The 16,209-nt window shown below is 35.2% G+C and overlaps 1 protein-coding gene across 2 annotated transcripts in view; it reads left to right on the plus strand.

The window, feature by feature from the left end:
• The window catches only part of LOC145692919 (tubulin glycylase 3A-like), a 44,236-nt gene that overhangs the window by 2,363 nt on the left and 25,664 nt on the right, over window positions 1–16,209 (plus strand). For both annotated transcript variants that reach the window (XM_081768474.1, XM_081768475.1), the window contains exons 2-3: window positions 11,263–11,392; window positions 12,295–12,461. In XM_081768474.1, the coding sequence (XP_081624600.1) occupies window positions 11,263–11,392; window positions 12,295–12,461 (297 nt within the window). The remainder of the gene's footprint in view (window positions 1–11,262; window positions 11,393–12,294; window positions 12,462–16,209) is intronic.

The raw sequence follows: 16,209 nt of genomic DNA on the forward strand, positions 1-16,209 counted from the left end.
CTATACTTAGTCTATATCATTCATTTCTATGTAGGGCAAATAGACATATGACTTTCGTATGGTAGAAACAAACAAAAAAAATCGGATTGAAAATAAGAGTGAATTGAACGGATGAAATGTATTAGTTCACTAAGTATAACCAGTGCAAGAAAATAATTTATTATGCCCTAACTAAAGTTAAAATAATACTGAAGGAGGATATAACTTCAAGTAAAATCTGCTATTGTATAAACCATAATAATACAACAAATTATAAACTCAAATCACACGCTGTAAACTTATCAAAGGTACTATGATCAAGACTTCAATACAAGAAGAAAGTTTATCTGCGACTTTGGTTGGAAACACCTAATTACGGCGATGGGGCCAGTTTAGGGTAATTGGTTGTATTAGCGTTGGGTGGCTATTTCAACATTATATATATATATATATATATATATATATATATGTGTGTGTGTGTGTGTGTGTGTGTTTGCAAAACTTAAGAATGAGATAGATAATGCACCATAAAATTTTGCGTAATCGGTGGAAATGAATGAAAGTCTGGCAGCATAATACCAGAGGTCTGCTTTCTGGTGTTTCCTGTATCATACTGTAGCACTACTTCCTATGTATGCTTCATGTTCACTAATCTATACCATTTGAAAATGACACAGCATGCGAAAGTTACTTAAACATTAAGTTTTTCACACACACAAAAAGGAACATATATCCATACAAAACTCTGTTTTTTGGACTTGTTCTGTAAAATAAGCATCATTGTTCATATAAAGAAATTAAAACATACGGTCCTGATTTCACTGAAACAACTTTATTGAGTATATTTGCGTTCAATGAAATGCCAATCCTTAGCCTTGATAAGAGCTTCACAAATTCCAGGTATTTGTTTGATTAATTTATCCAGCTTTTGCAAAGCTAAGAGGTTCCAGTAGCTCTGAAGAGCCTTCCAAAGATCTTTACTATTCATTGGCATCTGCTTACGGTCTCTTCTGTTAAGTTCATTTTGCAAGAGTTTGATGGGTGAGAAATTTCGTGACTATGTTGACTATTTTATTTATTGGTAATGTAAGCGTCTTCTTTGCATTGCAGATAATTACTGAATAGCTTGCAAGAATGTTTGAAACGGTAATCCTATTGTAGTACAAAGTTACTGTCCGAAATCCACATTCCTGATGAAATTCCAAGCCCCACTTAAACGTTGAGAAACCCATTTTTGTTCATTATTCAATTAATTCTAACTAAATTATCAACTTCATAGTCTGTAAAGCATCCTCACACAGTGACGCTACACTTCTCCGTGGTTCGCTGTAGTTATTACACAGTTAAGATGACGGAAACGACGACATCCTCGGGACGACGACACACGAACTTCTAGCATTGGAAGGCGAAAAGTTGGAATTTAGATTCGTCGGTCCAGAATGTCCTCTTTGATGGTTGATCGTTTCAGTCTTTAATTTATTTTATTTTTTTGGCCCAGGAGAATCTTTTCGTAACATTGCTGCTTGAAGAAATGGTTTCTTTATCGCAATCCTTGTTGACATTTGTCCATTAGCTACATGTCGATATCAACACACACATTGGCCACACTTCAATATCGATCATGCGATCCACTAGTGACATTCTTTTAGTTTACCCAGTTTCTTTGTGAGTCACATTGCACAATTTCAACTTGGCCTCAGTTGTTGCATCCTTATTGGTATGCAACCGTGCACATCATATTGCATCGGTTTGAGGGAATATTATTGGTGAATTGGCAATGGCTTTCATGTTCTTGATGCTATTCCTTACATTTCCGATGCTTTGAACTTACGTTTACTGAGTATGAGTGCATTTCTGGGCATTGTTCTTTAAGTGTTTCCACACATATGAATCACCTTGCTTCATCTGTTATGCTCTACCGACACTCCAGATGTATTTCTAGAGCATTTGAGTACAAAATCGCTACACTTAATACTCAGAACGTCACTGTTGGCCAGCATCCGTACCTGGCGATTATGCAAGCACACACAACGGGCATGAAGGTGTCCGCCATTTTGTATTTGTCCCAGATATCGACTTAATACAAACGAATTATTGTTACCTGGTAGAAGCCGTATCAATTCATATCCATTTAGACCAATTTCATTTGGCAGATTATCCGGGACTCCCTACGTTCCTTTGGGGAATCCCTTGCGCGTGCATGGTAGGATTGTGAAACATGCAAAATTCAATACAGCAGGTATGACTTCTTCAGTTAATTTTTACCCGCCCTCTTTACGTTGGATAGTTTCCGAACTATTGGCGTCCGAAAGTCATTTTCCCACGCTTTCGGCATCTTGTAGGACCAAAACTATGTCCGATAGCCGAAAGTTCAAGAGAGCTTTCTTATCTCAGTGGCATGAGTCACCTCCTAAGAGTTGCAACACTTATTTTCCAAGACACAATATAAGCACTGATTTATTCGTATTCATTTAAATTATTTATTTGTTTCTCGTTTCCATTAATCTACCTATTTAAGTATTATTTTACTATAAGCTCTTTCAAGTATTTATTTCATGGTTGTTTATATATGACGAGAAAGTAGCGTCTTATTGTTATGTAGAATTTGATGTTAATTATTTAGCTTGTAGGTAGTGGTACTTTGAACTAATTATTATTATGATGCTTAACCATAGCAATACTAGTTATATAACATCTGTGTAAAGAATTTGGCGATTTGTTCTCCGAAGGAAAGTTAAACAAACATTTGAGATACCAGTAATATTCCAATTCGCTATTTTAGCAGATAATGAAGAGAGAGAAACTTCGTTAGAATAATAATAAGAACTAAATAGATCAGAAACTTTGGACATGGCTTTATTTAAAACTTAAATAATGATTTCCATTTTATATAGAATGCAGCGATGCACCAGAAGAATAAGCCTTCCTGAAAGTATGTTCTTAACTTTCCATAATTGACATTCGTTATCATTTCTCAAAGACAAACTTTTACAACGCATACTGTAGAAGTTCCAACAATGGAGTTACATATATGAATAATTGAGCATATATGGACAATAACAATTCCAAATTCCAATGTTATTATATTGAATACCTGGTTTTCAATATATTAACTTTCAGAATGAATATTGCTCTGATTGAGTTCCTTATTTTACAAGAATCAATTAACTTCAGTCTTCGTAATTCGTTTCGAATTCGTCGTAATTAACTTCAGTCTGTTTTTAATTCTATATATATATTATGTGTGTGATTCTCTATTGTTTCATATCTAGGGTAACATATATATATATAGTACAGAGAGTCATCTTTCGTATTAATGGCACAGATTAGTTCCGTCTTGATGAATAAATTAATAATTTTGTAAATAATAACAGAACGTATACAGCCATAACTTATAAATAAATAAATCAGGATACTCACAAATAAATTGAAACACTTTATTAATTGGGTCATTATATGGTAAATGTTTAATTTTTTCTAGAAGATTTTCTAGATTTTTTCTAGTGTTATAGTACTTTTCTATAAAGGTAACCAAGAAAATTTTATCGATTTTTCACCCGCCACGTTAACATCGATATGTCACCTAAGACTTACCTGGAAGATCAAAATAGTCCCCATTAGCATCAACGACCTTCTGCCAACGCCCTTGTAGGCCATGGATTCCATCGCGGTAGAACTTGGTGGACCGCAAAGCGAAGAAGGTATCAAGTGAATTTTGCACCTCTACTAGAGATTTGAACTGGCGTCCTCTAAGGTGATTGTCCAAGGAATGGAACAGCGGCAGGAGTCTTCTTGTCTCAGTGATAATTGGAAGGTACAATGTCCAGGGAGTATGGCGGATACAATAAGGTTTCCCTTACAAGGTGTAGAATGGTGTCCCGGGTCATCCTAGCCACTTGGGGCCTAGCGTTGTCCTGTAACAGGAGGACCCCTTTGCGATTCAGAAATGCTTGCTCCAGAGTTTTGAGTTTTTCTTGAACATATCGCAATTGCTGACAGTACACAGTTGTATTGATGCTCTGACCAGCCGGTAGCATTTCCCGATGCATGATGCCGCGATCAGTCCTCTACAAACACACAGGAGACCATCTTCTGGTGCAGTGCTGGTTTCGGCTGTTTTGGAACCGGTTCATGTGATACTAACCAATGATGACGGTGCCATGGAGCTTCGTACAGGACCCACTTCTCATTACATGTCAACATTCTGTCCAGAAATGGCTTCTTCCTCAAACGAGACAGCAAAGAAACACAGGTGTCTGCTCGCCTTTCCTTCTGGTCCGAAGTCAAATCATGTGGAACCCATCGACCCAACTTGTAGTGCTTCCCAGGTTGATGGAGGTACTGTCGAATGACTTCTCCACTCACACTGAATTGTAGTCCCAGTTTCTCTGACTGGGCACTGTTCGCTTCAATTGCTGCCTGAAGATCTTCATTTTGTACATGTGTTGGTCTTCCAGCACGTGGTGCGTCTTCGAGTGTTTCGTCACAGTCCTTAAATTTGTTAAACCGCCGCTTCATTATCCGCGTAGTCTCGATACTCTCACTAAGGGTCTGGCAGATCTTCCGCTCCGCTACAGCGGCGTTTCTTCCCCCCCCCCCCGTCTGAACTCATATAGCATACACGCCCTTATGACGCTCTGTGGACGTCCCTTGTTCACTCTGTCCTTACTGTTCATGGTGTAACTGAACTGCCACAACCAGGTAGTAGGTTGGATATACCTACACCAACAACTGACTTTCGCCTTATCTCCATTCGCATTCAACTCACGGTGTGAGGGTCAATTGAACAGAGACCTCTACTAAAGCGACAGAACTTTCTTGGTTATCTTTATAGAAGATTTTTGTCTGCAATATATGAGAGTAAATTAAAAACAATGCAATGAAAGTTGAATAAGGACCTTATAAGAAGATGTGAAATATATTAATTGTTAGTTAGTACTTGAAATAGGTTGTGTACTCATGCAATGTCATTGGGAGTTCCGGTTCAATTCCAAGCTCATGTGGTTCGGATTCCACGTTAATCCGAGGTCCAAGTCTCATATAGCTTCGCTGCTGAACGGGATATTAAACTCAGAAATTAACTTATGCAGTGTGTCACACATACCATTTGTTCCTATGATCCATTTGGCCACTGGAAGACAACACAATCCCGTGACCAGTGAATAGTAAACCATTCCCAAGATACTGGCAAACCTACCACCAGTCACTAAAGAAACCCCAGGCACATGTTCAGTTTGAACATAAGCATTTTGTTTCAGTTGCAGAGAAGTCGCAATTGATTTAAATTTTTTAATTCTAATAGCAACGAAGCTTCTTTTTTTTATAATAGGAAATATACGGAAAAGCAAATTTCAACAAGAGACAAATTTGAAGGTTGAACAAAATGTTGAAATGCAAACCAACTAAACGCAATCTAACCGAACTTTACAATAGCCAATAGAATGTGGATTCTACACATCATTTTTAAATTTTTCTTGCTTTTTTTTAAACAAGAAACTTGTGTAAGAAATTCGTAATGAACCTCTGTTTATTCTTATCGTTCAAAATATTCTAAATACTTAACCAGAAAATCCAATTAATAGCTCTACCATCTTCTTTTAACATGTGTTTAACAAGTCCCATGTTCCTTGGTCATATTCTATTAAGTCAAATAGGCTCCCAAATAAACTGGGACCCGACTCTGTGTGGAAATTCCTATGCCCAGCGAAAAATGTTTGATAGGTGAAATAAATTTCCAATCTCCTTCCCCACTCCATAAAACAGGTTTTAATTCCACCATTCCAACAATCATTACCCCACACAAGAATCACCATAATTCACACTTGAGCATATCACTTTTACCTACCCAAATTCCACAAAAGAAAACACACAAATTTCAAATACAAACACTATTCTAATTAAGATTTTCAATCATTCAATTGCTGTCTAAATGTCTTCTTTACTCTTCAAACAGGTTTTAAAACCTAAATTCTTAGCCACAATTGTAAGTTTAACTTTCCGAATAAATTTCTCTACCAATTAGAATTTTCATCACACAAATTTAACTTGTCCAAACTAACCCGTACCTTGAATCCTTATGACGAGAATTCCACTTGGGCTCAGTTACCAGCTGTGTTATCATCTGACAACACAAGTGAAGCTCTCTTTCGCCTTTCTAGAGAACCTTCTCGAAGCCAGTTCTCGAAAACTATAGATTCGACACTAACATCAATCATTTTCGATCATTTGTAAATTTCTTTCCCTTCCTTTGGGTTACATCGTCAAAGAGATATGGCAAAAATCATCTGAGGTTTAAACTTCATCTAGGATGAAAATTTGATCGAGATTGGTCCGGTTGTTCAAGAGTTATTGAGTTTTATTTATTTTTATATATCTCCCCCTCCTACCTCCTCCAATAACTTCTATTGTCAAAAAGAATAGATAAATACCATCCCAGGCCCGAACCTCATCTATGTTGAAAATTTGATCGAGATCGGTTGGGTGGTTCAAGAGTTATTAAGTTTTATTTATTTTTTATGTATCTGTCCCCTCCCCTCTCCCTCCCATAAGTTCTGCCGTCAAAGTGATATGATAAAAACCACCCCAGGCCCGAATTTCATCCATACTGAAAATCTCATTAAGATCGGGCCTGTGGTTAAAGTGTAATGAAGTAACAAAGACAGTTACTTTTATTTTTATTCTTTTTGCATATATATCTCCACCTCTTCAAACTCTAGGTTGCACCGTAAAAGTAAAATGACGAAAATATCCCAGGCCCAAACCTTATCTATGTTAAAAGTTTGATCGGTCTGGTGGTTCAAAAGTTATTAATTTTTATTTATTTTTATAGATTTCCCCTCTCCCCTCCCCCTCCTCTAAGTTATACCGTTAAAGTGATATGATAAAAACCACCTCAAGTCCGAATCTCATCTATGTTGATTTTCTTCTAAGATCGGTTGGGTGGTTTAAGCGTGATGATGTCACAAAATCAGTCACTTTTATTTTTACTTTTTTTTTCATATATCTCCCCCTTCCCCTCCCATTCGTTGCACTGTAAAAGTGAAATGAAGAAAACATCCCAAGCCCGAACATTATCCATGTTGAAAGTTTGATCGAGATCGGTCGGGTGGTTAAAGAGCTATTAAGTTTTATTTATTTTTATAGATTTCTCCCCCTCTCCTCCTCCCCTAAATTCTACAGTTAAAGTGATATGATGAAAATCACCTCAAGTATGAACCTCGTCTATGTTGAAAATTTTGTCAAGATCGGTCGGGTGGTTTAAACGTGATGAAGTCACAAAGACAGTCATTTTTATTTTTACTTTTTTGACATATATCTCCCTCCTTCCCCTTCCCTTCGTTGCACTGTAAAAGTAAAGTGACAAAAACATCCTAGGTCCGGACCTTATAGATGTTGAAAGTTTGATCGAGATCTGTCAGGTGATTGAAGAGTTATTAAGTTTTATTCATTTTCATATATTTCCCCTTCTCCCCTCTCCCTCCCCTAAGATCTACTGTCAAAATGAAATAAATAAAAAAAAAACTTCTCAGGTTTGAACTTCATATAGTTGAAAATTTGATTGAGATCGATCAGGTGGTTCAAAAGGTATTAATTCACGAACATAGTCACTTTTATTTTTATATTTATTGATTTTTGTAAATCTCCCTCCCCCTCCCCTACATTGCTCCGTCAAAGTGAAATGTTAAAAATCATGGCAGTCCTGAACCTCATTTACATTGAAAATTTGATCAAGATCAGTCGGGTGGTTCAAGAGTTATTAAGTTTTATTTATTTTTTTCTTTTTCCCCCCTCCTCCCCCTCCCCAAAGTTCTTCTGTCAAACTAAATAGCTAAAAACACTCCCAGGCCAGTGCCGCATCTACGTTGAAATTTTGATCGAGATCTGTAGGTCGGTTCAAGAGATTAAGAGTCACAAACATAGTCACTTTCAATTTTATAATATAGACTAGCTGAACCTGCGCTCTCTACACAGCGCATCATTCGCATATGAGCATAAATATCCTTCTCATTCCTCACAACATATGTACATGTCTCTTTACAGACACAAGTAAGAGACGTCTTGATTTTAAAAAATCGGCAAGGGGTATCATAAAGGGGAGATTTTTTCGATTATTTTTTCTCAATATCTCGAACCGTTTGCAAGGTTTGAGCCTACTTCCGGTTGGAGTTTCTAATTCATGTATGACCAGTTTTTTCTTTCTTCTTGCATGCAGTATGTAATAAGCAAATATAGTACATATACAATTAATTATAATGTCAGTTATATATGGTGTTCATTGGGCAAAACACTCAAAAAATAAAGATTTATATCTTAGACTCGAGAAATGGTTATCCTTCCTTTTTCATTATTATTTGGATGTGAAATAAACCCCTGAGACATATACAACCCTAATATACAACATTGTGGTGTTGGAATGTATAACGTACATGATATGATGCTTTAGTTTTTTTTTAATTTCAACGCTTCCAGTGTACCCTAAAAAATGTAATAAAGAAATAATGGCCATGTTTCTTTTTAAATATTCAATTAGAATTCGACAATCTACGCAAAATTTCCAATCGATCAGTGAAAACGTCATCTTTCTAGAGCCTGTAGTTTCCGAGATCTCATTATCGAAAGGATTGACCACAAACATATAAACATCCTCAACATATAATTTAAAAGAACTCGAAAGATGGAAGCACAATTCACATGCATTGATTTTAGAGAAGGCTTTTTAAAATCCAAAGGCTTTGAACAATAATCTTATATCGTAAACTTTATGAAAAAATATAGTTAACTAATTTAGACTATTTAAAGTACAAATACTTAAAATGTTTGTCTCTGTTAAACGTGAAAGCACACATAACCGTAAATGAAAGATTTGAAAGCTAAAGTTATAGGTTGGAGCTCAGGCGCTTTTAATTGCTATTGTAGCATTTTAATAGATAGAAGAAGATTAATAATTAGTATTTTATATACAGATGGTTATCAAAGTAAAAAAAGAAATGAAATCTTTTAAGCTTTACGTCCCACGGTTGGTTATGAAAGTAATGGAAATACCTACAGAAAAAGTAACTTACCTTAATATGAGGTGGGATCACTGTTAGTTTTCACAATACTTCTAACTTGTTGTGGAATGGAGTCATATAAGTTATTAATGGTTTTCAGATGACTATTGTACCCTTTCTCATTCATTGTAGTACTTAGTTCTGTTAGCAAGAATGGAGGAGATATTCGCTTTTGGACAGTGTGAGCTCCAGAAATAAACTCAGGGTTCAATAACGTTGAGGTCTGAGATTGGGCAGGCCAGAGGAGGCGTTGAAGTTCATCCCAATGTTCATGAAATCACACATCAACAGTTCCAGCAGTGACACATTTTTATCTTAGCAAATGGCTTTACGGGCCGGAAAAATACTATGCATGCGGTCACAGTAGTGCGTCCTGTGAGATAAACACTGAACGATGAATCATAGGACCTACGAAATAAGAAGAATTTGTGGTCCACAGCATCACAGAGCCGTAGTCATATTTCATGGTAGGGATAACACAGCTAGGACTATAACCTTCTTTGAACATCCACCACATACAGACACGACGAGTCGGATCTTATTACATGTTACCGTTAGCGTCAAAGAATCAATAGAGATAACATCCAAACCAGATGTACATTTATTGACGACAAATATAAAATCAACACATTAAGCATTTACTATACGTCAGTAAATATAGCCAAGATACAGATATGCATTTAATATTAGTAGTATAGGATTATCTCCTGTTTAACATCTATACAGAAGAGGCCATGAAAGAATTGTTTGATAAAAAACGAGAAAGGCGTAAAAGTAAATGGACAAGTTTTCAGCACAATAAGGTTTGCTGCTGGCATAGCACTGATAGCGGAGTAAGAAAATGATTTGCAAGAAGCACTTTCAAACCTGAACGACCAACTGAAAAAAAAATGCAAAATGAAGATAAATAAGAAGAAAACTAAAGTGATAAAATACACAAGAGCAGAACAGGAAGGGGCAAACGTATGGCTAGAAGAAGAGAAAATCGAAGACGTTAAGACGTTCTCCTATTTACGAAGTTTAATATCCTCGAACGGAAGAAGTGAAAAAACAGGCTAAACAAGCATTCAATAGGAAAAGGGGACTGCTAAAAGAAATGTGTCGTTGGACATTCGAAAAGATTTATTAAGACTCTGGTATGGAACGTGGCGCTTTACGCATCAGAAACGTGGATATTGAGAAAATCTGAAATATCCAAGCTGGAAACATTTGAAATGTGGTATTGACACAGAATGCTACACATACCATGAGCCGAAAGGAAAAAGAATGAGGACATACTAAAGGAAGCTAACGAAGGACGACAGATCATGAAGATAATTGGAAAAAGAAGAAACAGCATGCTTGGCCATCTTATTTGGCACTCCGATTGAATCACCGTGTTGATAGAGGGAAAGGCAGAAGGAAAACCAGGAAGAAGAAGACCAAGGATAGAATATTTAGATGCAGTTACGAAGAAGAGACCGCATCAAAGTACAAAACAGCTCTCCCAAGGGAGAGAAAACTTTTAAAACTTCTATGTTACCAAGCAACCTATGGTTGAGGAGAAAAAGAAGAAAAGTATAGGAATGTTTTTGTAGAGGCAGCCGAGTTCTAAGATATAAAAATTGCCAACTTACAGAGCAAATAATGCATATCTTATGAAACGTTGCAACTTTTATAAAAATGGACTCCAGGTAGACGAATGGGCAGGCTAAATACGTGGACAACTTACGTTCTATAAATCAAATAAAAAATATTAACTTGTTTCTGGCTTGTGGAAATTTTTACTTAACCAAATTTTCAAACAACATCCTTCCTATCATCATCGGGATGAAAACTTCTATTCTAGTAGAGTGCTATTCGTGTTAGATTTTCATATTTTCTTTCTTTTCATGTGAAAACTAATTAATATTTCTATTTATGTGAAAATGACTAAAATAAAATTATAATTACTATCCTTAAGTGTGTTGGTACTATTGTGATTACTATTACCAGATACCAATTCTTGCATATTACCATAGAGTTGTTCAGCAAAACCATCAAACTACATTTTCCCCTGAACATTGTCTTCAAATTAATAATTTTACTCTATTCTGCTAAAGTTTAAAAAGAAAATCTTAAATGTGTGCAAGGTCAAAAAATGTTGAAAGTTCACTCTTTTCCCTACTTTGAGAAAACATAGAAAGATAAGAACTCATAATTTAGTGTATTTTCTGCTCATGGAAAGCCTGGTATTCCTTTTTTTTTTAAACAGGGACAGAAGGTCTTTACGATGTTTACTCAATTTGTTGCCATTCGCAAAGCTTTACAAGAACGAGGTTGGGTTGAAAAGCCTGTTCCTTGGTATAATCGACATCGCTCAAGAACAACGATGTATGTGTATGGTAAGTTAACATGCACACAGAAATAGTCTAAAGTAAAAGGTGAATCAATTATGTGTATAAAACTTTATAGTACGAAACCTCCGCGTGACAGCACACAAGGTGAAATTTAAATATATATATATATATATATATACTGGTGAAATTATTCAATTTTAGTAAATTATATAAAAATTAATGGTTACGAAATAAATATAAATTACTAGATAGGATATTCAAATTAGATTGGTAAGATATTGAAATTATCTGCTTTTACATAAACTACTAAATGCTGAAGTGCACTGTTTGTTAAATTATTGGATCAGGTCGAATTAAATACTTCATTTTATAGACTATTTCAAAATGATTGATGTGCTGAGAAGTGTAACACGTTTTTTAAAATAGGTATGTGAAAAAAGGTACCGCAAATAGAACTCGTTGACCTAAACATTGAGAGCATTTAAAATAGGTACGAAAAAGACACAAATAGCTACTTAGATAGTTAATGTGGTTAGAAATATGTAACTTTTGCAAGTCTCGCTTTCAGTAAGTATGCATTTTTAGTCATAATTCCTGAATTTAATAGCCACATTATCAAATTGAAGAGGAATTTTAACCCAGAAGGTTATTTTTCGTCAATTACAGAAAACTACGTCGAAACCATTCATTCAAAGCGAAATAATTGACAAATTTATGTAAAAAGGTGTTCAATTCTGTGGAAAATTTGAATAGTATTGTATTGTATTGTATTAGAAATATCTAATCTATTTATTGAAATATGGCCATTCTACAGATAAAAATGAGTAGTATCGCGAGATTTTTATTTATTTTATTTTATTAATTATTATTATTATAAAATTACTCAATTCAAAAGTACTTTAACGAGATTTTTTAAATACTAAAAGTAATCATATTTTCATTTTCAGATACTTCAGCTGCAATGGAAAAGCAAGTAAATAGTGAAGTAATGGACTTTCTGCTTCGTAATGTATATCCTAATTTTGTGTGGACAATGGTGGAACTTCCAAATTGGTATCGTGCTGAAAGAACTCAGTTGATAAGCAGAATTTCTATGGTACCTTTTACCACAAAGGTAAATTGTCATACTTGACATTATCGTTATGGAATAGTGTAATTTAATCTAGAATGAATTTTTAAAAATAATGTTGTTTTAAATGGGTAAAAATTCATTATATACGAGGCACGTACACAAAATAAGTGTACTAGGGCCCTCGCGGGCAGAGGGAATTTGTTATTGCTATGTTGGTCACCCTGCCGTGTAGTTTAGATCTTACCCTTTCTAGCAAGCCCAATCACGCGTCAGTAGGACAAAACTGTAGCCACAGTAACATCTCCCATGAAAAATTTCGGTGAAATCTATCCTCAAGTGCGAGAATCGCAGCGTTATCCGTTATCTCGTTGCTAGAGGAAAAATCTTCGTCTGAAGTTTTTAACGAGATCAAATCAGTTTATGACGAAGAAATTATAAATTGTATGAGTGTATTTAAATGGTGTCAATACAAAAACGGCAGTACTGATGTGCATGATATGCAAAGGAGTGGAAGACAGTTGATTTTGACTGATTCGCGCATTCCCCTAACCTGGCGCCTTCAGACTATCATCTGTTCACCTCCCTGAAGGTGCACATGAGTGGGAAAAGTGTTTCCACTGACGATGAAGTGAAAACTTGGGCAAAAGAGGCTCAGCAGACCTCTTTGACGAAGTCATAAAAATAATTGATCCTTCGTCTCACTAAGTGCAGTGAGATGGATGGCGATTACGTAGAAAAATAGTTTACATATGTTCTGATGTAAGCATGTAAAAGTTTTATTTTAAATAATTACACTTATTTTCTGGACCCGCCTCGTAGATGAAAATACCAATATTCAAGATTTTGTGCCAATACAGTCTAAAGGTCGGAAATCAAATCTATTATTTGCTTCTAAAACTATAAACAATACGATTTTCTTCTTGAGCAGAAATCAACAGGTTATTTTGTGCTTTTGTGACCACAATCAGGAAGCCAAACTCAGGTGAAGATAATAGACGTCTTTGTTATCGAGAAGCCGAACAAACCACTTCGAGATTTCGTCACCTCTGTGCTTATCTTTCAATTCTGATACTTTAATTAGAATCTGATCTATTAATCAGCAGCTTGCTCTCTGTCATAGTGAAAGATTAATATTATACAAAAGTAATTTCAGTGCTTATATTTACTAAAAGTCATATAGCGTTCATAGCAAGAAAGATGCCACGACAACGCGCTAACTCTGATTAATAGGTGTTATTTAATCTTAATGAATCATGTAAAACTTAATGTTTACGAAATAAATACAAATTACGAGATAGGATATTCAAATTAGATTGATAAGATATTGAAATTATCTGAATTCACATAAACTACAAAATCTGAAATGCACTGTTTGTTAAATCATTGGATCACATCGAATTAAATACTTAATTTATACATTATTTCAGAATGGCTGATTTGTTGAAAACTGTAGCATGTTATCAATTGTATAATTCGTAATTTTAGTATATGTTACATTTATGTATACACTCATTTGTATTATATTTTATATTGGTTATAGAAATCAGTATTCATTCATCTTTTGTATCGATATGGTATCGGGATTATTAAGAATTTTCCTCGGTGGTACTAAATTAATTATTTTATCTTGCACAATAGTTACTATATTAATTTGTATTTTGCACAATAGTTACTATATTAATTTGTATCAATTCAATTTTATGTAGACAGAAGGAATTAAGAGTTTGGTAGGTTTGAACAAAACTTTACAACCCTGGAGTATTTTGTAACTATTAACTGGATCTCAAAACTTTTCATGTCATTCAGCTGAAATGTCAGTACCGTGAACAACATTCACGATTCAGAGCAATCGAGACACTTGAATGGTGTTTGCATATATACAAAAAATCGCTCAATTTCGTTTAGGCAGTATAAAGTTACATTGAACAATATTTCTGTGTAACAGACAACTTTTAGTGGCATTATGCAACAAAAACTATAAATAATAGTAGTATGATTAGTGAAAAGTAAAGAAGCGTTTCCAACATGGAATCTGTGAACTGGAGGAGATACTATTTGAAATATCACTCGTCTACAGAAAGTTAATGTGTAAAGAGACTTATAGAATGTAATCATGATTCAATAGCTGATGTTACTGAGTGTATGATTGAGATCAAATGGTTTCAACATTTACTCAGAACGCCCCTTGTGATATTTGATCCAATGTCAAATCTGAGTGATGACGTACCGCTTGGGTATTTCTTGATCTAATATTTTGTTTTCCGAAGTTTATTTTCAATCTGATTATAATTGGCTGACACCTATAATTTCACGGAAAACAAAGACCAGATTAAATTAGATTAGATTTTATGTTTAGCATCCCTTTCAGCAACGATGCTATATGAGACTTGAACCTACAGCTTAACGTGAGGCAGTAGCGGAGCTACAGAAAGGCGAGGAGAGACGACCGCCACCCCAATATTTTTCTCAGCCCTCCTTGCTCCCCCATTTTTCTATGTACAACAAGTGAACTCATGATCACGAACTGCTGCTGTAGAATTTGCTACTGAAATCTATATGTCTCGAACCCCCAAACTTTTTCGTGCCTCATCACTTGCTCTCCGACTATTACGGATCTAGCGCCGCCACTGATGTGGGGTTGAAACCACGTGAGCTATCACCAAAAATCAAACCCGGATCTCCCACATCAAAGGCGCGTACGCTAACCGCTTAGCCATGAAGGAGCTCACAACAAAGACCACAATAAATGAATAGTGGTGTAGTAACTTAGCTAGTAAAAGACATAAATATAATTTTATGAATTAAATCAAAGTTCAAGCCTATTTAAATATTTTACGCCCTTGGATCCAAGAAAATTTTTCACCTCTTCCATTTTATTCGTATTTAGTATAGGCCTAAACAATATGGGGGCGCGTCTGCTTTACATTCACGCAACAGTAATGGGGCTGAACGTGCAGAACCAAAATGAACAGATTGTGGTAACAAATAATTAATAGCCTCACATTTTAGCACCAGTAACGTCGTAACAAAAAAAAAAAAAAAAAAAAATTAAAAATAAAAATAAAAATCGGTCGCGTGCTACCAACATGTAACTGCTTCCCAGTTCCGTATATACTTTTCTTCCCGACTATACAAGGCAACTTATGGAAAAATCCATTTTAATATTTTTTATGCTAAACAGAAAACTCTTTCTGTGCATTGGTGAACATTGATAAGAAACCAAATTCCTTTAGTTGGTCGTAGTCAACAGAACAAAGTATATTTTCAATTTGCCGTGTGTAACCAAGATAAACAAGCATCACTCGACAATATTGCTTATTGAAATTTATTTAATTCTTATTCTAATATGTGCGTTGTTTATGAACATGCAGTGTATTTTTTATTGAACATTTTTATCTAATGAGTTAGCAACATTTTAACATGTTTGGGAAATCATGGCCAGCGGTTGTTCCACGAAATACAGTTCTTCGATAAGTAAATCAATGTTAGTGGGACTGAATATTTTACTTGGAGCGTAGTTTACATGTGCTCTATATACGCAATTTATTTTGCTTATTCCTTAGTATTTAAACGAATTTCTGTCGACCCTCTCGAGACTTTCACGGTTGGAAGATCAATGCATGAGAAACAAATCTTGTCTTTCAGTGCGCGTATATACCTGTATATACCTTAAATAAGCAGCCTCAACTGGTTGTTCTTTCCTATAAAACATTATTAAGTGTGCGCCGAAAACCTCATTATAGGATTAAATGATAGTATAATGGTTATTCAACTGTAATGTGTTGTGTAT

Source organism: Thermobia domestica, chromosome 8 (genome assembly GCF_964235325.1).
Source record: "Thermobia domestica chromosome 8, izTheDome1.hap1.1, whole genome shotgun sequence".
In the NCBI taxonomy this organism is placed as follows: domain Eukaryota; kingdom Metazoa; phylum Arthropoda; class Insecta; order Zygentoma; family Lepismatidae; genus Thermobia; species Thermobia domestica.